Source organism: Bombus pyrosoma, linkage group LG8 (genome assembly GCF_014825855.1).
Source record: "Bombus pyrosoma isolate SC7728 linkage group LG8, ASM1482585v1, whole genome shotgun sequence".
NCBI lineage: Eukaryota > Metazoa > Arthropoda > Insecta > Hymenoptera > Apidae > Bombus > Bombus pyrosoma.
This window is the reverse complement of record NC_057777.1, coordinates 4,404,287-4,431,360: the sequence shown is the minus strand read 5'-3', so window position 1 is coordinate 4,431,360 and position 27,074 is coordinate 4,404,287. Positions and strand designations below refer to the sequence as shown.

General features: G+C 33.4%; 2 protein-coding genes and 1 long non-coding RNA gene across 6 annotated transcripts; all 3 read left to right on the top strand.

Moving 5' to 3' along the window:
* The first annotated feature begins 133 nt into the window (after positions 1-133).
* On the top strand, positions 134-9,021 carry LOC122570061. 4 transcript variants are annotated; one of them, XM_043731910.1, is made up of 3 exons: positions 134-205; positions 617-803; positions 890-9,021. In XM_043731910.1, the coding sequence occupies exons 2-3, from the start codon at positions 679-681 to the stop codon at positions 2,289-2,291; spliced, it is 1,527 nt and encodes a 508-aa protein (XP_043587845.1). In that variant the 5' UTR covers positions 134-205; positions 617-678; the 3' UTR covers positions 2,292-9,021. The 4 variants fall into 4 exon arrangements, 2 of the variants coding, with proteins under 2 accessions (XP_043587845.1, XP_043587844.1); XM_043731909.1 differs by lacking the exon at positions 134-205 and adding an exon at positions 393-513; XR_006317691.1 differs by lacking the exon at positions 134-205 and having other exon boundaries at positions 668-803; positions 890-4,097; positions 4,167-9,021.
* Positions 9,022-9,476: 455 nt separating this feature from the next.
* LOC122570068 (protein takeout-like) lies at positions 9,477-15,594 on the top strand. Its single transcript, XM_043731917.1, has 6 exons — positions 9,477-9,638; positions 10,338-10,436; positions 12,489-12,639; positions 13,366-13,502; positions 13,856-14,005; positions 15,241-15,594. The coding sequence occupies exons 1-6, from the start codon at positions 9,575-9,577 to the stop codon at positions 15,393-15,395; spliced, it is 756 nt and encodes a 251-aa protein (XP_043587852.1). The 5' UTR covers positions 9,477-9,574; the 3' UTR covers positions 15,396-15,594.
* Positions 15,595-16,285: 691 nt separating this feature from the next.
* Positions 16,286-26,703, top strand: LOC122570073. Its single transcript, XR_006317698.1, has 5 exons — positions 16,286-19,078; positions 19,140-19,241; positions 19,762-19,919; positions 20,097-22,118; positions 22,464-26,703. It is a non-coding gene; the product is annotated as an uncharacterized LOC122570073 (long non-coding RNA).
* The last annotated feature ends 371 nt before the right edge of the window (positions 26,704-27,074 follow it).

Below are 27,074 nucleotides of genomic sequence, written 5' to 3'. Positions count from 1 at the left end.
CGAAACATCGACAGAAAACACGAGACGGCTAATTAAATTAGATAATACTTGTCGAACAATGACACATTGTAACGTACGCCGCGTCCTATGACTCGTTCCAACATGGCTGCATTAAAGCACTATCTCCAAAATTCAATCACATCTCTCGAACAGCTAAAAATTAACTCCAAAAAATATATTTGTGTTACGTTCTTTATTATATAATGTAAAAAGATTTCTATCCTTCAATATGTGCGATATATGTGAAATATTAAATAGTTTCTACTTAATTTGAAAGAAATGTGGAAAGAAAAAATGGTATTTATTATCATGGCAAGCCTGGTTGCGTCACTCTGTTTACAGTGGACGCTCGGTAAACTTCAATTGATAAAATAAAAATAAACATTTTGTTTGTGATATCTTGAAGTCAAAACGAAAGCGTACTGTTCATGATTTTGAGAAGTTAAAAATGTAAAGATAGATAATTAATGGTCTGGAGAAGGACTTGAACGTGACCACGAAATTCTAATCAGAGTACTCGATTCTTCTTGATTTGTTATTGTTTATTAATTCATCTCCGAGAATGTTATAAAAAAATACTTTACCAAATATAAAATGAATCATAATTCCTTCACAGGAAATCCTTGAATATATCGATTAAAAGATCTCCATTTAATTAATAAATAAACATGTAATCATATGGGTGAAAGCTTAAGCGAGCGTATAGAGAATTTACGTAAACAAAGCAGGCATTTATTATCTCAAGTAGATAAGAGTTCTAAAAAAGTTAAAGACGAAATTAAGAAATTATATTCTGAAAATTTGTAAGTATTTCGCATATTATATTTTATATGATAATCCGGTATAAACTTATATAATTTGATCTTCATAATCTGCTTTTCCAATGTAGGTCATTCAGAGATAATTTTAAAAATCAAGATGCATCAAGTGTGTCTTATAAGAAAGACAGCAGATCATGGAAATTGAGAAATGATTCTAGTGGAGTTGGCGAGGTCTTGCGATCAGATTATTTCTGTAATAGCCCTAAACAGACACCTGCATCAATGCCTAATACATCAACAGCAAAGAGGATATTAATATCTTCAAAAAAACACTCTGAAAATCAGCATTGCTTGGGAAACATTCACAGAAAACCTGTCAAAGAGTGTTACTGTAATCCTGAAATTAAAAAAGCACAGCTAAGACCCACAAAGACGCAGTATAAGCCATGTTCTCCCAGTAAACGATGCAAGAGTCATACCTTCTCTCCTGCTATAACGATAGAAGATACTTGTGAAAAGTCAGCATTATCATCACCTATTAGTTGTGAAACGTTGAGGAGAGTCCAGAAAATAGATTATGCACCTAGATCTCAATTCTTACGCAATGTCAGAAGCAGAATTTCTCTCTTGCAAGCAGGAGGAGGAGACTGTCCAGAGACATGTTACAGATCACCACGTTATCATGATCTCATGGCCAAGAAGGATATATATAAAGCTGATTCCATACATCAGTTGAAAGCTCATGATAAGAAATCAGAAACTAGCTATCACTTAGCAAAATCTGTCCCTACAAAATCAGAAACCAGTGAAGAATATTCAGGTTCTGAAGCTGAAGATATAGAGAAATGTAGCAGAGGAGTTCAAGTATCTTTGAAGAAACACTTGAAACCAAAAGTAGTAGTAAAAAGAACTCTTACCTCTAAAACATCTGTACCTGATATAAAAAAGTCTAAATCTAGTTCAAAAGTAGCAACTAAGAGTAAAAAGATAATACCTGACACAGCATGCCAGTGTTGTCAGAAGGATAAGTTAGAACATTCCAAATCTATACTAGAAAGGGATACTTACATTGATTCAGAAAAGTATCGAGACACAGTCTGTACAAACAAACTACCAGATGAAACTAGTAGGAAATACCTCTCTGATAGAGAAATGAGAGAATTGGAGATATTTCGTGAACAAAACTATTTTGACACCCATGGATCCAGCCATACTTTAGCGTCATCTAAATCTTCTGGTTCTTTAGAGCAGTGTCTACTAAATGACAGACTGTTCCCTGAACCAGCAAGAAGGATACACAAGAAGGACTTAGTCGTAACAACGCCAGCTTGTGCCACGATACAACGAAAACGAATCCACTATTTCCCTAGGTACATCGTTCGTCAAGAAAAGGGTAATTGTAACGCAAATAACAAGAAGAAGCGATGTCAGACCTGTCCTCTAACCGGCCATGCCATAGATCTTGGCATCACGAAAATAAGACCTCCCTTGAACAGTTTAGCCCTTAAGTACCAAAAACGACTGCCTTAACTAAAACTAATTCTATTTTTATTAATATTTTAATTAAATAAAGCTATATCTTTAAGAGGAAACAAAGTAAATGAAAGTTCTGATAATTAACTCTGGTTTAGTTATTTGCATTTTTTAGTATTACCACAAGGATTTCTAAAGAATTAGTTTCATTTACTTTGCTCTATTTTTTCAACTACTATAAATTTTCGAATGTAAAATAATAAAATTCTGTCATATACTTTCATCGGAAACTAGTACAACGGTATGATCACGTTAATGTCCTCGGAAAAGCGCATTTTTCAGAAGCCATGGTTTTCAATATGATTCAGTGTTTAGTAATGCGATCGTAGCTGAATGAAACATTAGCCTCAGAAGTACAATACAGAATGTAGTACATTCATGATTAACTACGTGATCTCGCACAAGAACATAAGATCTCATAAATCAAATCTCTTCTGCGACCATGATGAGTCGGCTGTCTTTGACGAATTCAAGTTTGCCAGATGCAAATTTCTACTGAATAAAAGATGCGTAACCATGAAGCATTTATTAATGCGATTAACTAAGATCATTTGACAAATTTTTCAATGAACAAACGATGGAATTATAGAACATTTATCGTCAGACTTTTATTCTACAACTCTACAGCACATATACAATTCTAATAATATTTATTTGTAATATTATTTTACTGTGGCCTACATGCTTTAAAACAGACCAATAAAATTTTATTTATTTAATAATCTACATAAGATACGTATTATTTATTATTGGATTGAGAATGTTTATGTAAATTCATATTTTTATAAATAAAAATAGAACCTCAGGAATTTAAAGGAAGAAGATCAGACAGAATTATTCTGTAAATTATGAACATGCGATTACAACGATTGACGAATTTAACCGATGCGTACACCTTTCGCGTCTTTCATTCTGTTTCCAAGATGCTGTCTCCATGATAAGTATATCCCGTACAAATTGACGAAAGTTTTACAAGCTTTTAATTTGATGAATTAGTCATAGAAACTTAAAAGATATAGTTCCTTACGATTCATAAATTCTCGTGGAAGTTAGAACATGGAAAAAGAATGTAAATAAGGGAAATTTAATGAATTGGAAGTTACAAGGTTCCATTTGAAAGGTGAACAGCTTCGATATTTATGGGTTGTAAAATTCCAAAGAATGGTTCAATTAATGAGAATTATAGCTGTTTACAAGGTTACTCGATCGAACAAAAAATCGAAGTTTTTTTAACCCGACGAACAATTTTCTCCTTTGATTACTGTATAATTAAGTAACATGCAACTGCAAGCGATTACAAAATCTATGTGGCATTTTAATTACTCACAAGCGGAGTCATTTAGATTCTAGAAGCTTCAATATATTTTTGTCACAGTATGCGCGCAGCCCATAAAATCGAGAAAATCTTCTAAACAATTCTTTCTTTAATTGTTTAGGTATCTTAATTTGAAACTATGTAAAAATTGAACGAAATAAAATATTTTCTCGGAATGCATGTATAATAAAACACAATGACACAGTGAGTAATAATGATAGAAGATCTGAATGATGACGGAAGTAATTAAATATTCATTCGAAGAACATTGAACCTGACGAGCATTGCTAGACTCATTAAATATCGATTTCAGCGAAAGATTAACGCCATCGAGGGAAAATATCTCTTACACATGAAACTGGTTTCTTGATTTCTCAATGGACAAAGAAGTTGAGAAATAATCGCGTGCTTATCCCAAGAAGAAAAGAGACTATTCTTCGGGCTGTGTTTACGAAACGAAGTTCAATAATTAGTAATTTCGTGCATCTGTACGTAATACACAATTAGTCTATTTTTATCGTGAAAATTTCGTTTCTAAATGAAGGTTCAAATTTTAGGAACTGGCGAACGAAGATGGGATGCGTTATCGTATATCAAACGATTAATTTCACAGTTCATTATCTACTATTAAAAGTTTCGAGCTTTAACGATATTTAAAAATCTGTGAATCGATGATATCGGGAAGTTGGAAATTTCAAATCTTGAATTTTACAATCCATTTGAAGTTTATATCGAAAATTATCTAACTTGCAATTACATAACAAATTTTCAACTTTAAAGCCTTAGGAATACGAATTTTTGGTGCCACGGTTTCCTAAATACAAATTGATTCGTGTGATAATTACACACAATTAGACAGAGATCACAAGCAGAAGAAGAAGAAGAACACGTAGCCAATAATTAATTAATTTAATACATGAAGAACGCCTGAAGGAGGATGAAAAAAGTTCGTCATTTTATATTAATAGTAATTCCTCTTGATTGACCACATCATGAATATTTTAACGATCATTTTGTTTCGTTAAAAACAGCAGTAAAATACAAAAAGAGAAGTGATTCGAGATTCATTGCCTTTATGGGTATTCATTATTGAAGATATTTTGTGTCTGAAAAAAATCCAAATGTCTTTTATATCTCGTATAAATGTTTCATAATGTAAAAAGCCCCCTCGAAGGTAAAAAAAAGTCGTAAAGAAATTTTTAATTTTATCTATCTTCTGTCCAAATGATACCACGTAAATATTTCTAACTTTTTTAAATCAGAAATTACTTCTACATCATTTAAAGTCGTCCTTCTGTTCTTTTTAAAATTACAAATAATTTTTTAATCGTTTAATACTATCCTCCCATTCATAACAAATTAATATTTTCGCGATTATTTATATGCCAATTATCATAGTTCTTGTTGTTGTTTTCATTAATGAAAACATACAAGCTAATTAGCTAATTAAAAGCTAATTAAAGAAAACTTAGGATTTTATTCATAGGTAAACATTTTTAAATGAAGATTCAGGGTCACAGAGTCATACACATTGACTTAATGATGAAGAAAGAGGGCTATGAGAGAAGTAAAATAAATTGATCATTGATAGCAATAAAGATTCTATCAAGTGGAAATATTAAATTAAAAATATTCTTCTTTCAAAAGTTTCCTAGTTATTTCTCTCTTTTTAACGTAGAAACGGTACACATTAGGGAAATAATGAATACACATATATTAAACCAGATATCATATATCATGGTATGTTTCTATCTCTATTGCGCCTCCTTTTTGTCTCATGAATATCTAAGAAACAATCATTAAAAAAATAGCGAATATATACAGTGATAAGTCAAATATTCGTCTTGTTTTCAGAACTTATTTATTCTTTGCTCGTTTCCTTTTTTTTTTCTTTTTTCTTTTGAATTCACAAAGAGTATGTATTATAAAAGTAACGAAGACATTATTATTGCATAACAACTGGACTCGAGTAAATCACAATTGTGTTTCTAAATTGCAGATTTCTTTTCAGTAAATTGGTTACGATTACGCATACCAATTACCTATAGTCTTTCTCATTTTTCATCGACTTTTTCTTGCTTTAACCGCTTTATTCTAAAGCAGTTGATTTTTCATATTCATGTAAATAGCTACAAGTTTCATGTTATTTAATGATTCGAGACGAATGTAAATTCATTATTAACATTAGTTATTATGATACTATGTGTTGACAATCGACGACACAAAACAAAATGTTAATTAGAAAAGATTGCGACATAGTTCATAGTTTTAACATACGTAAGTACATCACGTCATTCACGTTTATATCGTATAATTTATTTATTTGCATTATTGCATTATTATTATATTATATTAATTATTATATTATTATTCCCTTCTGTTATTACGCAAGACACATCCGTCGAATTTTCTGTACCTGACTTAACAAAAAGACTAAAAATGCGCTTTCTCGGAAAATTATTTACACTTTTGTTACAATACAATCATTATTGATGTGTTTCTGGAAGAAATGACAACAATTAAAATTTTTGATAGAACTATAGTTTTAGATCTTCGACATTTTTAACTCGCAGAGACTGTGGGATAAAATTACGTTAGAAATTACGAAAACAAAATGGTAATTTAACGTTTCTGTTTAAGCGTCATAAAATAGTCTGATTTAATCAGGATTCGTAAAGAAGAAAGAGAAGAAAACAATCGTAAAAACTTATGAATGCATTCGTCTGTCTTGACGAATTATAAATTCCATAAAAATCTGCGATAGCCAATTATGCGCAGTCGTTTAGTCCTTTGTCGGCTCTGTCGTTATTTGAACAAGCAATCGAACATGCTAAGAATCGTTCAAAATTTATAATTTACAGCGTTACTAATTGATGACAGCTGATGTCAGTAACGTACTTTACCTTATACTTTTTTTTTAAATGGATGAACGTCAAAGCCTTCAAAATATTATTAGGTGCTATGGTTACAGGAAAATGACTTATTCATCGACATAAACAGACATTAAATTGGCCATGACAATATCTAGCAGGCGAAGCAAGTCCTTACTCAGATTCTGTTTCTTTCGTGTTTCAATATTTTTAAATATTTCTGTCGAATTAGAAAATCACTGGATGAAATTCTAGGTATCTTCCGATTAAATAGATCATAGTCTTATAGTCGGATAAGTCAGTAATATCAGTCAATAGTAACAAGCAGTTAAAGTAGTTTAATGATTACTGATTAAATGTATTAAATATTTCACATAGTTTGTATGCAACGAAAATAAAAACTTGCTCTCGAGCGAAAATTGTGCCGGTTTCGAGATCAGTGAACCTCGAAGCAGAGAACCTCGAAGCAGTGAACCTCGACGACCGTGAACGCGTAACCTTAGTCGTCTTTGAGGAAATCATGTGCATTTTTAATCGATCGTTCACATCTTATCAAGGACGTATTTTACGAACGCGTTCATTTCGTTGAAAGTTCGAATGATCTAGGGAACGTTATCGATTTAGGTCTTGGTTGACTATATCCAGCCAATGTCACGTGAATATTAACAAAATCGACAATTCCATCGCAAAAAGAGGAGATCAATAATGGAAAAGTGTAAAGAATAAGTAGCGGGGGAATGATTTTATCGTTGGATTAAAGAATTATCTTCTTAGGAGAAGAGTAAAGTACAGTTAAGTAGTGAATAAATAATCTATGATTTAATTTCGATTTATATGAACTTTCGAACAAGAAATTAGAATTGCCTAAGAAAAAAAGATATTAAAAATCAATTAATATCTACCCATCTCTTGAACTTCGAACAGAGATCCCCTTTACTATTTTTAGAAGGAAGTATTTTGGTACCTCATTATCGATTTTCACATATACTTGAATCTTTCAGAATGTTAAAAGATTTACAATATTTAATAAATACATTTCTGACTATGTTTGTCGCCAAATATTGCTCTTTTTCAGATCAACATAATTGCATACGGTTGTTTTCTTCTGATTCGATGGCAGGCGTACGGGATGACTGTTAATGGCGATGCGAGCTTTCCAGAATCCCTTTGTTGTTCCCTTTGTTGCCTCTAAATGGCCGCTGTTCACTTCGAGCAATTCTGTGCCAGCCATCTGTGAGACTTTTTTCTCGAGTTTCCTATCCGAGATGCAGATGAAAGGAAAATTTTAACGTCCACCGAGTGCGTCGACGCTCCATATAAGACTTTTATCGCGCTGGAGAACTGAGATCAGAAATATTGTAAAAGTTTTTATAAATCATGTCTGCGATTTTCTGATGTTTTATTACCTTAAAAAAGTTTGCCGATGATAATGATAAAGATGGTTATCGATTAGTAGTAAGATAGCATTCTAGTAAATAAACAACTTTTTACGATTGCTTAAACTCAAAGAGAGATAAACTTGTTTCTAAGTAGATGTAATATATTCTGCATATAAAATCTATGCAAAATGATGTGGCTCATTGAGATTGCAAATAAATATGAGTTTATGATGTTATCAATATATCACGCAGATGATAATTAACACAGAATTATTAGCTTCCTATCAAATATCTGTATCCTACCAAAGGTTCCTGTGAAATTCTAATAAGTTCCATTCTGAGTAATTCAAATTGAATGTATCATTAGTTGTAAATATGTACTTAAACATGATACATATTCAATTACCTATAATCAATAAATTCAAGAGAGCATCGTAAAGTAATTGAACTATAAAAGCTGTCAAGAGAATTTCTAGAGGAGTAGGTTGTTCCCCTCATCGCAAAGAAGGAACGAGAAATATAGATAAGGGACAAATCTGCATATGCAAAATACTTCTACTTTTAAGGTAAACGCTTTCAACGAGCGGATAAAACAGCAACTGCACTCACAACCGACATTCCATCTCTACAAGTCATCTACACCTATGTAAACGACATCTCTATGTAAACGCCAAAACAGTTGAGGGAAGAAAGACAAAATTAAAAACAAATATAATAGAGAGAAAATGTAGAAAAAAACAAAGAATCACGATTTATATTATAAATCTGAGAAAACAAGAGGAGACAAAGAAAGAAGGGAAGCTCAGAAGAAAAAGGACAAGAAAGTTAGTAAAATCAGAGTTGTTTTTGGAAAACGAACAACGTGTATTGTCACGTATAAACAAAAAAGAATCTCAGCTAAATTATTAAAACACCTATTTACAGATTGTTAATAGAAAGGTAGAAAAGCAGAGAAAGAAGTAAGAACAAGAAGGAAAGTGAGAAGATCTAATAATGGAATTGAAGATTAAGATTCTGTACCTTAAATCTAAATGACAAAGAGAAGGAAAAAAGAAAAGAAGTTCCAGTCCACATTGATCACTGACAACTGTTCCAGTTACTGAATAAAAATAATTCACGATAAAAAGATAACACGTAGATAAATACGGTAGAACTCCATTTATCCAAACTGTCATTATAAAGCCCGATTTATCGAATGTGTTCCTGGACCTCTTCTATCCGATGCCAGGACACGCGATATACTGTTTGTATGAATAAGTGTTTGCCTCAGTTGTTTATACATTTCAGTTTAATTTTTCTGTTTTTTTTCAATTACGTGAAAATTAACTACAATTGTAAATACAATTGTCCACTGCGTTGGATAAATAGTTTTAGGTACTGTAGTGATTTAAATCGAAGATTTTCTATCGCACAATGGAATTTCCGATAATAACAACAACGAATCCTATTGAACATTTATAGCTCACGTGTCGCCACTACTTTGTATGTCCTCAGGTATTATTTTAATGGCTTTTTTCGTTTTTGCATAATTTCGAGGGAAGAGGCACGTGTACTTGATCAGACAAGTAGTAGTGGGGCGATCCTGCTGCTTAAATAGACTGCATCAATGACTGTTTCCTTCAGTTTACACTCAACTGTCCGAAGTAATTTTCAATCCAGAGAAGACAGTCGTGAACCACTTCTTCAACCAATCCAATAGAAATTTTCACGGGAAATATGGCGATAATGAAGTTGTTCATCGTGGTCATGTCATTGACCATGGCCATCGCCGCAGATCTGCGTAAGTAGCTTCAGTATTTTTCTCTCACGACTCTTTGTTTGTTGTTACAACGTTTGCCTGACAACTCTTAACTTACGTCACTCTGCTACACACTTGGCTTAGAACGATTTCCAAAGTACAAAGAATGAAAATCCTTGTAAAATAATTCAAACATTCTAGCCATTCTTCTGTATTCGAACAAACTCCATGTGATCTGTCCTCAACCACCATCTAATAACAATGAAATTTACCATAACCATAAAAAAATTAATATAAGATACAATGAAACACTTCAAAGAAAAAAAGCTAATTTTCTAACTCTTATTAATACTTTAACTAAAGAAAAATCAAATATCATGTATGTAGAAACGTATGAATCATTGAGTGGATCCAAAGAAATGTCAGTATTGAACTCAGTGTCGATGAAAAAATGAAAAAGAAATTTGTGCCGCGAGTAAACAATGAAATTATTGAATCTCGACGAAACATTTCAGATTTTCAATCGAAAAATCATTATAGATCATGGAGACATGATCACGGTCTGAAAGAGAAAGTCAATTCCGAGCTTCAGATCGGCTTCGTAACTGGTGTTGCACTTTATTGGATCCACTGCAATGCAGTAACTGTTTACGTAACTGTTGCATGCGACATTTTTTCCCTCATTATCAGTCTCAGTATGTATCATTCATTTATTTGTTTGTTTTTCGTTAATTCTTGTAGCAAGCAATTGGAAGGTATGTAGCAGATCATTGCCAGCAGCACAGCTTTCCGAATGCCTGGACACGGCTGTTACAGATGCTGTGGTTTCGTTGGCTGGAGGTAAGGATTACCCTTTTTTTCTTTATCAAAAAATTGGAAAATTGATCTCTATTTTGATCTGTATCCATCCTGAATTGCTTTTTTTCTGTATAGAAACTGTTACAACAGTGTAAGAATTTTTAAAAATCTTTTATTCCTTATTAGATATAGGAGTATTTGTAAAATATTCTTACGTATATGCTATCTGATCATTAGCAAGGAATGTGGTATATTTGAGTCAAACATTATGCATCCAATTAACTTCAATTTCTGCCGCAAAAACCAATTTGGTTAATAGAAATATATGTAGAATAGAGATATCGTCTACCGTATTACTGAATCCTCTGAATGACGAACCAACCACTCAAATAATTATCGTCATTACCGAGAGCATAAGGTTTACGCTGAATATTTATTATTTGCACAATTATGCAACCATTTCACCTGACCGATCGTGATCTTTTAATCCAACGCAATTTTCATTGAAAGAATAATATCTGTTCTTCCATTTCTTTTTCTATTTTCTTCTTTAAGTCGAACTAGTAATATCACATCTCCCTCCACGCACGGTATCTTCAATCTTAAATTTTCGAAAGTGCAACATCATAGGCTAAGTTTTCATTCCTTTTGGAGAAAATTATTAATTATAAATGTTATTTAAATTGTTAATTACAAATATCAGCATCAAATAGTTAATTTCCTCTGCTAGTTTTACAATTAAGATGGCAACATCATGAATTGGTTATTAAATTTTCGTTCTTACCTTTGAAGGTATTAATAATAAATGTGTCTTTGTTTATAAATAGTAGAATTCGTATTTGATATTCAGGTTCCTACAGGTTTCACTAGAGGCTAAAACTTTTTATAGGAACGCAGGAGAGAAACCTGTATCATTGAACAACCATTTCTCACATTTGCAAGTTTGTCCAAAGAAACCTGAAGAAAAATATCTTCCACGGATTCAAATTAGACAGAGAGTCGATTGAAACAGACTTTGACCCCTTTGCTACTTTTCATTTTTGTCACAATTTTCGATCGGTAAACGTTGTGCACAATTCCTTGTTGATTTCACAAGAGCAATGTACGCTGCGTTTCCTTGAAACTGGCATTAGTTTCTCCAATATAATCACGTGTGGCAATTTACAGAGGTTCTCCTTGACTCAAGTTGACTCCCTTCGCTTTCTGGATCTCCAATCAAAATTCACACACGTGTTCACCTGTATACATACTCTCATTCATAAGGCCCAAACCTTGAACGCTTAACATAATTTCAAACATAATTCTCGAAATATAACTATATAATTTTATATATATATATAATTTTAACGTACCCTTCTTAATTCTCATACGAACGGTTAGTATTGGAACAATTATTATACAAAGATCTTATCCATATAAATTAATAATTTCGATATTTTCATTTTGACTGCTTTTGCTAACAATTTTCTGAGAGTTCTCATCATCGGTATAGTTCATTTCAATTAAACAAAGAAACAGGATTTAATAATTTCAGTGAAGAATAATTTAATTTTTTGCGGAACAGTTGTGAAGATTTGCTTAGACTTTGACATTTGATAAATAGACTACAAACGTTATGTATTTATGCAAATATGTAAAAGAAGAATAAAAACAATTACACGCGGAAAATTTTCAGAGCGATATACACGTTATTAATCTTGCCAACTAAAAAAGTGAAAAATGCGGCAACTGTGCTTTTCATTGGCTGCAATTGCAACAGGAAGAACTTTTATATAATCGTTTCTAGTGACCGGTCGATTGACTATCTAGAGAGATCATGCGATTAAAAGAATTTATTAATTCTGTCTAGACGAACTTCGTTTCCATCCTTTGTGGACAAATTATGTTACTTACGTCTAAACCTAATTTTATTTATTACGTTAGGTCTTTAAAACAGCTAAAAGAATGTTGTGCTATATATCTGGTTCTTTCTCATATTATATGATAGTATAATCGTTCATTAAGTCAAGTGTTTGAAACATTTTTCAATAAAAATAAGAAAGAAAGTTAAAAATCACAGAGTGAATCGAAATTAAAGATGAATTACTTCTGCAGGCTTGAAGAGTTTAAGGATTTTGCCGATTGAACCATTGGCCGTGGACAGCGTGAGTATCGGAGGAACACAAGGATCGGTTACTTTGAAGCAGGAATATAAGAATATTAAGTTACATGGCCTTACGAAGGGTATTAAGATCTACAATCATCAGTAAGTTGAAAAAAGGCTTGCTTTATTTAATATTCAATAATTGGACAATTAATTGCTTTCCAAGAATTAGAAAATAGATTGGTTATTAAAAATTACGTTAATCGATTCGTAGTTAAAAAATGTTACTATGTATGATATTACGGAGAATTGTATTGACTGTTTGGTAAACAAGTTGAATCGAATAAAAATAAGTAAGCACGGTAGAACGGTTGCGTAATAATTTAAGGAAAGAAATGTATCATGTGCTCGGATTATAAGAATCGGCCAAATATGGGCAGAACCGGTACAACGCACAATAAAGTAACAAGAAAAAAGAGAAAGAAATGCCTTGTAGAAATTGAAAGTTGTGTCCTGTTCGTTAAAATCAAACTTGAACTCGAAAAAATCGAACCAATAAAAGGATCTATTCTAAATTGCTGAGAGTATAATACAGACTTAATAATATTGAAAGTAGAAAAACTAGAAAAATTCAAGAACGCGTCAAAATATAATTCGGTAGATTGTTCTATCAGATATTGCACGAAACGTGTATCGAAGTTACTTTACGTCGTAGATGATAATTAACGCATAATTCTTTAAACGAGATAAAACATTTTTCCATAAATTACAAAATAGTCAGTAAATAAAGAAAAAAAAACATTATACGCATTGCAGAAAAATACAATGTTTACATGAAACTTACGATTCGATCCAAGGCGATGATTAAGGATAACGCTTGTTTTTTAGCTTAGATGTGGATAATGGATGTTTATTGACGTCCGATTCGATCAATCCTCAAGTAGACTTTGTCGCCGATTACAAGATCGAAGGAAAAGTATTAGTCTTGCCAGTCAAGGGATCTGGAAGATCAAACATTACCATGTGTAAATATATTTTTGCTTATATATTAACTACTTACATCTTATAATTTAAAAAACTTAACATTGTAGATGATAAATAACGTTTTCAAATTCTTCACGACCTCTTCTTCTCCGCTTTTTTAGGAATCTATCTCTTCGATATCAATTCATCTCAAAAATATAAAAATTAAATTTTCGTCTATTCCCATCTTTGCAAAGCTGTAATTCCTTTTATTCACATTTTCTTCTCTTTTCTCCATTTTTTAGGATTTGTATTTCTTCCTATATTTATAGAAATCTATATCTGTTGCGTTTAAATAATAAATATAAATAATGAATAATGCTTTTTCAATAATTATTTTTATTCAAATATTTAGATAACTTGAAATCACGTAACGAATTATTCTGCGAGAAATATGAAAAGAACGGAGAGACTTACTTGAAAATCAAGAAATACGCAGTGAAATTCAATCCTGCTCGAATAAACTTGCAGTTCAACAACCTCTTCGATGGTGACAAAACACTAGGTATTTATCAAAAATCACCATACAATAGCAGCAATCGTACTAATTACTGTGCATGCCTATACAAATTTCAACTTTTATAAACATCACAATCCAAGTAGAAATTTGTTTCATTTATCAAATATTAACTAAAAGCCGAATTTTTTATACATTTTTGCGTATTAATATTACAGCTACCAGAACGATCAATTTGATTAATTTGTGAATTTGTCAGAGAAATTTTATAACTTACAACAATGAGTTTCTAGGGACTTTTAGTGAGATAAAAGCAATATAGTTTTCCAAATAATTTCCATTTGGATTTCTTTGGTATAAGTTTTCTACTTCAATCATTCATAATTCGAATAATACATTTTTCATAAATACATTCAGTTTGATAATCTAGTAATAATACTATAGAAAACTTCTAATGTAGTATTTACATTTCCAATGCATCGTGACTCACAATTTTGTATAAAATTATAGGAAAACTATTCATTAGAATCATTGTTTATGACCCGATTACAATAATGATACTTGTTATGCTACTCACAAAAATAGAAATATGATCTTATTTATCTTACGAGGTCACCGTTTCGAATGAAAAAAGAATAATGCGTCGTGTGCATAGACTTATAAATTTATGATTATGTACAACGTTCACCTTTACAGTTGATCTTTTCCGAAGTCAGTCATGATTATATGGAAATTCTAACATAAATATTTTCTTCTATCTTAGCGATGCTACGATGCATTATTTATTAGATTTATTCAGTTCTAAGTTAGATTATACAAAGTATGACAGATCATTCAGAATTGTTAATTAATGATAGTTATTACCTCTATGATCGTCATAAAACAAAATTAGGTTAATGCTATCACGAATGAAATTCAATATTTTATATAAAAAGTAAGAAAAATTATCGTTTGCAGTGATTAAACGTAACAGTGTGATAGTTTTATTATAGGTTGATAATATTAAAATAAAATTTGTATCGGATGATATTTTATCTATCATAACGTTTAATGGTTAAATGAGGTTAGGTCTAGATTAAATTTTATGAAAAAGAATACATTTAAGATGATTAAAGAAATGGAATAATTAACCTAATAAACTAACAAAAATATAACCTAGACTGATGTGATGCTGTTGTGATTGAAAATTTCTGTAATTTTACACGAGTTTCGAAGACTTGAATATTGTGACCTCGAATTACATATTTAATAATTTAATATTTTACCTTCTTTTTCTTTTGTAGGACAACAATTAAACAACTTCATGAATGAAAATTCCGAGTTGCTTTTCAAGGAACTCCAGGGCCCCTACGAGGAAACTTTCAGTCAAGTTTTCACCCAATTGAGCAACGAGGTGTTTAGTCGCGTGCCACTGAACAAAATCTTCCCGCCAGAGTAAATTACTAAGAGTTTCCATCATTCTATTTGCACGCAGGAATAATTAAGCCCTCTTCCGTTTAAAAAAGCGCAAAGAAAAATTATGTGATTATACCAAAAATTTCTACATATTGTACGTGTAAAAAATACTTAGGACATGTAATAATGTGTTCGTATATTTTCTTTTTCTTAATAAAAGAAAATTTCTACTGATTTTCATACTTTACTGTTGTAAATTATTTAAACTAACATTTTAATGATCCTATTTTCTAAGTGTAATTGTTTTAAAGTCATAATCTTATTTAAAAACTGTTTGTTCTTGTATGAACAATTTTATTTTCGTTGATGATTAGAAATATGGTGCGATTATTAATAGCTCGTAATATCAAGATCTTCTTCTAGCAAACAAGAGAAGGTCGCGGTTAAAAGCAAAAGATGATTAGACTGATTTAAGTGGTAGCATGGTTTAGTGTTTCTGGAATGAGTAACAGGTAGAGTGAGTCAAAACTTGTCTTTTCAAGGTCTAAACACGTTTATACTTCTAATGTCTTCATACAAAGACCTCATTGATATAAAGACTGTTTTAACTTGATATAAAAATATTCTCTGTATATATATATCTTGTTTTTTAAATTTTTAGTTTTAAATTAGATTAAAATTTAGATTAGTTTTAAATTCGAAATACGCAATTATATATCGTGATATTTAATCAATAATCGATATAATTTTTCGCGATCGATCTATCGTATTGAGATATAACGTAGACGAGTCAGTTTTAGAGTGATTAGTTGGAATGGTTAGACAGGAATCGTAGAAGGCACAACAAGAAGAAGCGTGAACGGCTCATCTAAATGTCAGGTAAAGAATACAATCAACAGTTTTCAGATTTGTTTTTACATTATCTGATTCGTCTACGATCTAGAATAATGAGCATTATTCAAAAGAGTTGTTACAAACATATATCGAATTCGATCATTGAAATTGCTTAAAAATGGATATAGATACTTCTGTATTCAGTGGTTCACAAAAGTATTTTAATATTTACTACAGCAAAATTGTGTGTTTCCATATGAGACGTGATTATTGTGGTTATGCTAATCAAATTTGGAATTAATCTTATTAAGACTTATGAATAAGGTTTAAAACTATAACTTAAAACGAAGAATAAATCCCTCCTTATCCCCCCACAGTTCTACAATGAGACTTAAAATTAAGAGGTAGATTCAAATTAACAAATAAGAAAGTAGATCTTAGAACTAAAACCTACTTAGAAGTAACGCTAAACTAATAGTAGATACCAAGTAGATACTAATCTACTTGGGACGAAATTTCAAAAATGGAACTATAGATATTCTGTTAAATCAATTGTTCCATTTAGTAATTTAATATTTAAACGAATTACATAAAGGAACTTCTAACTTTTCACTCTAAGTGAAATAACGTATCTTTGTACAAAAAGTGTGCACAATGTATCCCATGGCAAGTGCTGATAATATAATACGATATAAACGTCTATTTTAATTTTAATTAAAATTAAGAAGTACGCATTCCACATTGCTTGTCTAAACTGAGAGTTAAAATAAGACTTTAAAAAAACTTAAAAATAAGCGTACTCCACGCACCATCTATCTCTCACAGAACGATTACATAGATCTTTACGAACTGTCGTCTAGTTATCGCAAAGGCAAGGGAGTCTTTAGATTTCTATATTATCGATCGAGATAATACCGATCAATCGGTTCTTCTCAATGCTGCTTCACCATTCGCGCAACACCGAGTTTTATCAGATTTCTTACCGATCGGTAATGTTCAAAACATTTCGATACAAAATTCAGGGATTTGTTTTACCAACTTTAATACTCTCAACTAGCATTTAATAGTCAGCATACATATAAATCAACAACATTACATAGTACTTAATAGTATAACATTATATAACAACATCTTATAATATGTTATTCTACAATAACATTATAATATTACATCTTCTATACTTAACAGTAAACGAAATGGACAGTTCATTATCTAATGGAATATTATCTCTCCTTACTGCGTATTCAAATAATTTCGAATTGGAAAATCTCTTATAGTATTAAAAAGGGAGAAAAAGCTACTACTTGGAAAAATTAGAAAATCATTCTAATAGACTACCGTTTAAAGCGATGCATATATTCAATTACATAGTTTTCAATTTTATTTTCAATTTCATACACTAGAACGATTGCAAAGTTTTGAACGGCACTGTATATTTGAACATTTTTCATGGAAAAAAGGAAGACTGAATTTTATATATAAAGACACAAATTACAAATAAGACTATATCTTTACATGATATTATTCCGAAACACTTCCACCGAGCAAAAGCATATGTAGGTCCCAGAACGGGCAAATTGAGCAATTTCGATGCCAAATCGATAATGAACCCATTGATGTATCTTATTTTTCCGTAGCATCGTTTATATCCGATAAAGCGCGTCTTTTTTTGGCAACGACCGCTTTTTCTTTACTTCTTTTAATCCTGGTTGTCTGGAGTTTTTTAGAATCACCTCTCACCACGGGTGGTGCCGGAGACTAACACAAGCAACGCTTTTGATAAAATGCACCCTAATGCGTATCGCTCGTAAATTCTCGATTAAAGAAAATGAACACTGCTGGACGTCTTGATGTAAAGAGCTCAAGATAGAAATATTTTCTCTCGGTATTGCCGCTATTGCTTTATTAAAAATACAAATTTCTGAAATTTTATTAAAAATACTACAGTTTTATCTTATTGATATTTTCCAGTTTATCAAGTCCAACGCTGTTTTTGGTAGATCCACATAGTATTTAGTAATTCCAAGTCCAAAGAATTGAAATTAAAATACGTATCCGTATTAAACTTTCTATTTATTAAAGAATAGCAGCGTAATAAGAGAATTTCTAGTATAAGTTTACCGAATGACAAAGTCTAAGAATTATCTGTGTACCATTTCTGCTTTTTGCACGATTTGAAAGTACAAAAAATATTAAAATAATTTCTATTCAGTCACGAGTACACAGCTGTTCTCACCTTATATACAAATCTCTAATTTTCCCTATTTGACGACCGAGAATAACGATAACACGCACAGTGTGTCCTGTTTAAACAACTTCCCTATACTCGTTAATCATGTTAGCCAACCGTAAATAAATAGACTCTTAGGTAACTTGGAATTTTTCGAAATCCAATGTATCACCCTGTTGCATCTCACAACGTTCCTGCAATACCATCGAGCAACATCATTAAAGCTAAAGATTCCGCTTGCAACAGGACATTCTTAGCGGTTAACGTTGTTGAACAAACGTCGGACTAGTCTCGTAACAAATGGTCGGTTGTCATGTGGTGACAATAGCAGCGGTGACATTCGGCTGGTTAGAAAGAGAATCGAACGGGCATCCTATGCATCTGGATGCCGGTTGCAGTTACCGTGGACTATGGTTTCGCAATGGTTCGCGGAAGGTCGCCGACGTAAAGGATTGTCTGCTGCTCTAGGCCGTTGAAACGCAGGTGTTTTCCGACATGAACGTCGCGACAAGGCTGCCCACGATGCCTACGAATGTATATCCGGTTGTACCGCGTGCTGCTGCGATTTGCCTTTCGCAAGGCCGTTTTTCCAGCCTAGCGCTAGCAGCTCCGCTATAGAAAGTGACGATTCCTATGGTTTCTCGAAGAGATGTAGCCAGATGGTGAGTTTTAGCATTTTAGAGTTTTAGCATTTTACCGACATTTTACCGAGCGATTCAACAGCATACGCACGTCCGATCGGTATCTCAGGCTCAGATTCTCCCTGGCGCCGGCTCTGTTTTGGTTTAGACTCTGCAATACCATTCTTTTCTTTCATCGCGAACGGTAAGTTTTTCAAATTCGTATAAAACTGTGCGAGCTTACAAAGCAACGCACCTACACATAGCACTTTAGTACTAAATAACAAATTACTGCTCAAATAATGAGAAAGATTGTTGACGACAAAAAGTCGATTAATAGGTTATCGGTCGGCAGGCGTCGACGACAGAAAGCCGATTAATAGGTTATCGGTCGGCAGGCGTCGGCTACGAAAACCGATTAATAGACTATCGGTCGGTAAAGTGTTAAGACCGTGTTAAGGTAAGTGTTAACTTAAAATAACGCAATAAGACGTAACAATTGTGCAAACGCGATATTATTAGTATCAGCAGCAGTGCTGTAGAAACTGAGGATCGGTATAGTCGTTCGATGAGATATACCAAGATCATGAATTAAAACGTTAATTTATTAAGGACGAAGAATGCAATGTTACTAGTATTAGTTAAAATGTTAATTTATTAAGAATCAAATAATAAGGCGGAAAAATTGTACAGATGTAATATTATTATATTTATTGTATTAGCAGGTCTGCTACGGAAAGTGACGATTCGTACGGTTGATCGGATGTACAGTGGAGGATAAAAGGATGTTTATGGAACGAGAAGCGTGAAGAGATATGATCTTACAAAATGGATTTATATTTAATAGAGCAACGAATAAATATAATTCACTGTTACCAATATGGTGAGATATTTTTTGTACAGAAGTTACTGAAATTTGTATTGTATCAATTTAAAACTTTCTTTTATCTGCCACCCTATATATGTGGCGATTATTTCATCAAGGACTAAATAATGCAATAATGAATAAAAATTATGGAAATATAATATTATACCTTTATTCTTATGTAAATTAATGTAGTTGCCAGTGGTACGAATGGGTCGATGCAACAGAAACGTTTAATTAAAAATGAAAATGAGAAATGAAAGGAAACGACCATTCGTCGTATAATTAAGTAGTAGACTATTAAGACGGTAAACTATCAAAGATCAAGTTGCGAAACGACGCATAGAAATTGGGTGAGTGTAACATTGTAGCAAATAATTTTGTATAAATAATACAAGGTACGTTTTAACGAATACCCTTAGTACTGTATATATTCTTATTCTCATACGTCGTATTAGTGTTTTTTAATCGTCAAAAAAATATAAATAAATATAAATAATTCTACTTTATATGTTTCTTTAGATTTTTTGTATTTCTAATTTTCCAACAACTACATAAATATCTACTAATGAAGCGAGAAAGTTGCGAGAGCAGATTGGATTAACGGAGACGCATATGTTGCGTCACACGAAACATCATTTTCTTTCTTTTTTTTTTTGCGTGATTCAGTGTTCGTAGAGTTGTTTGCTTTCAAATTTGATTAATTAACCTTCTAAGCAGTCGTTCTCTACAGTTTATATACACAGTGGCATCGTTAAACAAGATGATTCACTGAATATGACGGAAACGTGTAGCTCGTCATTATCTTCTTTGATACACTCTGTGATAAGGAAGGTCCTTGATTGTCTTGAACCGCTAGATATATCTTCATAAAAGAAAATGATAAAAGCTTTGATTGTAACAAGAAAAGAAAAAGAAAATGGAAAAAGTGAATGGAACAGCTGATATAGTTTGCAGTAATAGAGGTGTCATAGATTCGTGGCAATCGTATGAATTATAGTCACTAAGTAAGTCTGACAATGAATGTACATCTTCTACTTTGTTGCTGCATTACGTACAATCCTATTTCTTCTGGTCGAAAGAAGGTGCTTACGTAAAGTTTCAACAGAACGAAATGATTCATTAGTAACACGTAATTTTTTATTATCTTTCTTAAAGCGTACGATTTTCTATTGTTTCCTTAATGGTAGATTTATGTTTGCAATCATTGAGCGAAGTAATCGTTTAATTCAATCCACAGCATAAATCTAATCAAATTAATCTCTCGACATATAATGGCACATACGTGTAAGCTTAATTTTTCTTTCGCGCAATCGCAATGTCAACGAACGTCTTCGTGAACAACTGTTTTCTACATGAAATCATCAGAAAATTCATTGTAGATGAAGTTTTAAGATGTTCTTCGATATAAAATCCTGCATACCAATAAGACGGATATTTCTCGATATTTTGTTCAAACAATGAAGATATTTGTCAACGAGAGAAAAATGTAACTGGATGGAAACTTCGTGAAAGAACGTGACAATTTAAACAAAAGAGAAGAAGGAGAAGTAAAAACGAAACGGAAATTTCAAACTAGTTTCAACGATACATTTCTCTTAGACGCCACTTCAAAGTGCACCCCGTAGATTTTCGACAAATAAGCATTCGTATGCGAGATCACGTCCTCGAGACGTTTCGTTCGCCGTAACATAGAAATCACCGCGTTTCGTTTCGCGAATTCGGTATTCCTGTGTCACTGTCACTTGACGAAATTTCGCGGGCAACCTTCGTAGCCGCGTACTTTCCCGCCTTTTTGTCGCAATCCACGCGCCTTCGTCTCTCGCTTTGACAAGCGAGAAGATCGAAACTGTGTCCTTTTTTCTCGATCAGTCACCAGTTTTGTTACGCAGCCAGTGTATTCGAGTAAAATTCTGATTCGCCAATAGTCGCGGATAAACTTTGGAATATTCAACGTTAAAAGACATAGACTGGGTCGTACGATCCTAAAATTTCCAATTCTTATCCGTTGAGTTTCCTGAATAATAATATATGATAATAAGTGAGCAAATAGTAAAACATAATTAGATATTATAGCAGAGAATCGTGATACATTACCATAAATAATTTAGGGTAATAGATGGACCAAGAGGTAGCCTCGGAAGAACGGAGGAAGAAACGGTAGATCGTCTGAAGGATTTAGAGGAGAAAAAGAAAGAGAAACAGGAGTGAAGACTGGTAATAAATAAATAATAGTAATAAAGTAGAAATAGAATAGATTATGTAAATAAGCAATTAGTTAAATAAGTTAAATAGCGATAGTAAGGCAGGTATGAAAGGAATCGTAAGCCAGGTCTATTTCTAGGCTGATGAGTTCAAAATTATACAAATAATAATAATAATAATAATAAAATATTACATAATATAATGAAACTTCTCAGCTATTGATAAAAATTAGTTTACATACCAGTTCAGATTTTCATTTAGATACAAAATTATAGTAGCACAGTTCTATTCTGTGTAAAAGTTCTATGCAATTAACTCTTTGCACTGTGAAAATTATTATTTACAATTTCATTTCAGATAGTACTTGACGTAGCTGAAAAAGAAGTAGAATAGGACTGGTCCTGGTCAGCCAACAATGTTGATGCAGTCAAGTAGCCAAGTCGATCTTCTGCGAGTTCCTACAAGAAACAAGTTTGAAGTGGATACAATTATTGAATCTAGAAAGTAGTATTAATTTATTTGCTTAAACAGCCTCTTAATATGTTTTCGTCGGAGTTGCAGAATTATTAATAGAAAAGTACTGTAATATAGGAGAATTCAATTAACGAGACGTTGCTTCGTAATCTCATTCTGGTGAACAGTCAGTTGTCGTATTGTGGCAATTATTCAGACGTTATGGTTACACGATATAGGAATAAAGTTCAAGAAAGGAAACCGCCCCTTTTCTCTCAAAATTCGCGAAATTTCTAATTCCTTTTATAATCTGAGCCGGAAGCACCGATGACAAAAGAATTCATAAAAAGGAGAAACTTTTGCTGAAGACAAACCACGATGAGCAAACATAACCGAAGAGTACAAGGAAGATGCTCGTCGTTCTCCTTTTAAAGCTATTTATTTTTCAATCTAAAAATTGATCTGCCTAAAAAATTGCTCGAAACCTGATGAACTTCAGTTCCTTGAGCGACTGCAAATTACACTTCCTGCGATCCTTGTAACATTGTTGCTCGAGGGCGCAACACGCTATACTTTATGTTTATACGAAAGATTTCACTTTTTATTTGTGAAATCGGCCATTTCATATTCGACTTAATAACAAAAATTGGCAAATCGGCGCGAGTGTTTCGCAAAAATCGCGTATCGGACGAAGAAGTCGAAGGTTCGAAGGATAATATCTCCGCCCACATTCCCCTGGCTTTTCGATCTGTATTTCGATTAATCTACAGTCCGAACTCGACCGACCGGCGACGCTAATCGCGACTTTCACCTTTCCGCGTAATCGCGAATCAACGGCTGCCTTGTTTACAACCGTTGGAAATGAACGCGGTGCCAAATAAATCCCGCTCCGATTTCCCATCAGGAAGCAATCTGCATCCACTGATTATCATCGCAGGGATTTGCAATCGCGAAAGTTTCTCTCTAAATCTCCAAACGAGAGAAATACAACCTGTAATACGCGAGCACGATTTTTTACCACGTCCACTGCCACGATGGTCATAGGTGACCCACCTTACATTCACAATGATGAAAATAAGATAAATTTCGTCGACTAGTAACTTTTCCATGATGCGGATGGTTTAGATTTAACGTGCAGATTGTCGGAGGAACAGTGTGCACATTAAACGTTGCAATGCAATTATAGTGTGGGACAAAGTGTGTCAAATTAACGTTAACGTGTTGCTGAAAGCTTAATTCTTTTTAGCAAAATTATAAGCAAATTATAGCAAAGTAGAACTATCTGAAGACGATCCGAGTAGTCGTGTAAGCTTCTCAAAATCTTGAAATTCTATGTTGAGCTTCGCGCAGAATAATCAAACTCATATTTCATCGATCATCATGAATAATCAAAATCATATTTTTATTATATAATTTTTTAGTATTTCATAGGTAATGTTAATAAAATCGTGTAAATAGCACATGTATTAGCAGCGAAAATATCGGGCCATCCCATAAGTAATACAGCTTTTTTTAAGAATTCTATTCAGAACAATGGAAGCTGTCATCGGAGTTATCAAAAATTGGAATGGAAAACTTAATAGGAAAGATAGGAAACGAATTGCAAACAGTACGAGAAAATTCATCACCGATCGATTATCAATAGATAACTTTTTATCCTATTAATATTATAAACGCTTCGAGTCGAAAGATGATTTTCCTCGATTCAATTTCGCCCAGAGCAGAACGAAGCTTGGTTCTGCCGGGTCGGTTCGTTTCATAATCGATCTAACTACGTTAGAGGATGTACGGTGGTGCACGATGTGTCTATAAACTATGTTAAACGTGTAAGCTCGCTTGGAGAACCGCTCTCACTTTTTTCTCTTTCTCTCTCACGATCTTGGTCTCGCTCGCCGGATCTCTTGGCCTTTATTTACCCGTCGTCGTCGTCGTCGTCGTCTTCGTCGTCGTCGTCGTTGTTGTTGTTCGCTTCTTTCCGTACTCTGGCGATTTAAAACGAGAGAAAAAGAGAGAAAGAGAGAGAGAAAGAAGAAGGAAGGCAAAAGAGAGTGCCACGGCGAGGCAGCAGCCAGCCTAGGCGTGAGTCATCGTGAGAGACAAGATCTCGAGTAAGGAGGCGGCCTTGATGCCGCAAAACTGTTCGTAATATCGATACGGGTCCATGGATCGCTGGCTTCGATCGTCGTCATGCCGTGGCAATATCGCTGCTCTGTTAATCCATGCCGCCCCGGACACCTCGTCTAGAGAACCTCTTCACACAATCTTCAATAAGCTTCAATAGGGATATCGTTTATAATCGTTTCGATCGTGTAGAAATTCGCTTGCTCGACGTAAATTAGAGGCATTTTAGACACATGGAAGGTAATTTTGAAAACACGTCGAGCTATAAACGATCTAGCTAAATCTAATACAAATCATCGTTATCCTATGAAAGGATGCTTCGAAACAATCTATAGAACAGATATCTGCTATGAATCATAATAGGTACTCGAAGCTAATGCTAATCCAAATTGCTAATGAATACGTACGTAATAGGTAACGAATAAACACAAACACATTGTGTAATCGTAGTATATCAAAGAAACCAAGTAGATATTGGAATTTTCTGAAACTGCTGTATCATAATACGTATCCAAATCTGGACCCAAGCTGAATCCAAACAGGTATTGAAACAACCTATAGAACAAACATTTGTCAAATACCATGATACATAGGCAAACCTATGCCAAGCCATAGATCTTAGGAAATAAAGGAAAACGACTTACAAAACGAATCTATAAACTATAATACATATGTGTCCAAGTCGAAGTCATGGTAATATCAAATAACGCTTCAAAACACCCCATAGAACAAACATCTGCTAGAAACCATAATACGTAGCCAAACCTATCCCAAACTATCGTCTTACCAAATAACGCTCGGGAACAAACAGTGCAAGGAATATCTATAAATTATGATACGTATGTGTCCAAACCTCAGCCAAACTATCATAATATCAAGTAACGTTTCAAAACACTCTATAGAGCAAACATCTGCTAAAAACCATAATACGTAGCCCAACTACGTATCCCAAACTATCGTCTTACCAGATAACGCTTCGGAACAACCTGTGCAACGAATGTCCATAAACTACAATACGTATGCATTCAAACCTAAGTCCTCGTCATATCAAATAACGCTTCGGAACACCCCATAGAACAAACATCTAGAAACCATAGTACCCTATGAACTAACGTATTTTGAAATCGCAGCTCACCAAAAAGGAGCCAGATAGTGGGACATACTGGTGTCTACTATTTGCTGGTACGAAGACTATTTGCCGGCGTTTCGCCTCATTTGTCGCGATGCGCCAGGGTTCACGGATTGTAATGGCACTCGACTCAGCCACCAAGAGCCTTAAAGCGAGTGCCAATTATCGCTGCTCCGTCTTGACGAACGTTCATCCCCTCCACCTCGCCCCTCTGACTCGTTTCTTTTATTTCGATTTTAACGGTATACGTGGCCGCGAAGGTAGCTCGCCGCGGTCTCCGTGTATCCATTAATCGAGCGGAATGCGAAAAGTCATGCTTCGGGAAAAGGGAGGCGGCGGTTTCTTAAAATACACTCGGGTAATTGAAGGGCACCGATATCGCAAGAAACCAGAGCCGCCTTCTTTCCATCGTTTTTTCCTTTCTTTCTCTCTCTCTCTCTCTCTCTCTCTCTCTCTTTTGCTCTTTCTTCTTCTTCTGGCTCTCTTTATGCTATCGCGATCGTTAGCCGCAGGAAAAACCATCGGAGACTTTCTGATGCTGAGTCGACCGTGAGATTTTCTAAAGGGGATTCCACGTTGTACAGGATTTGTCAAAGAGACGCGGAACACCTTAACGATTTCTAGGAATCAAATCGATTGTTCGAACATTTCTTAATTAGTAAATGAAATATCGTATCTTATAGCTTTCGTTTGATTTATTTTCATGAAGCTTCCTCTTGGGAACAGGTTGGATTTCCAGTTACACTTCTCTTTGGTTTACGTATCGTTTGGTGTACTTCTCCAATCACTGAGCTTAATGTCCCTCGTACTTCATATTTAGACTTAAAACAATTGCAACTTACGCTTAACTTGGAAACGTACCTCTTATATTCCTCATTCTCTATGTCTTTACTGCTCATATTCTCACAGCGTCAGAATTTCCATAATTATGTAATAATTCTAGTGTAACATAACTAACATCCAATAACGTAACTGTAATAATGTAAAATATAAAAATACAAAAATATAATATGGAGCAATAAGTTGCGAAACTATTCCCTATTTCTCTTTGACTTTTCTTCTTCTCTCTCTCTCTCTCTCTCTCTCTACTATCCTATATTATACCTGTTAACATTTAGATACTCAATTATTAAAATTAAAATACTACTAAATACGCGCTAATAATCTACGTGAAACAGCAAATAAAAATTGGAGAAATCTTATGGGTCATCCACGGTTCGAGTTAATGTTCTGTCTCCAATGACCAAGACTGCGGACATTTACAT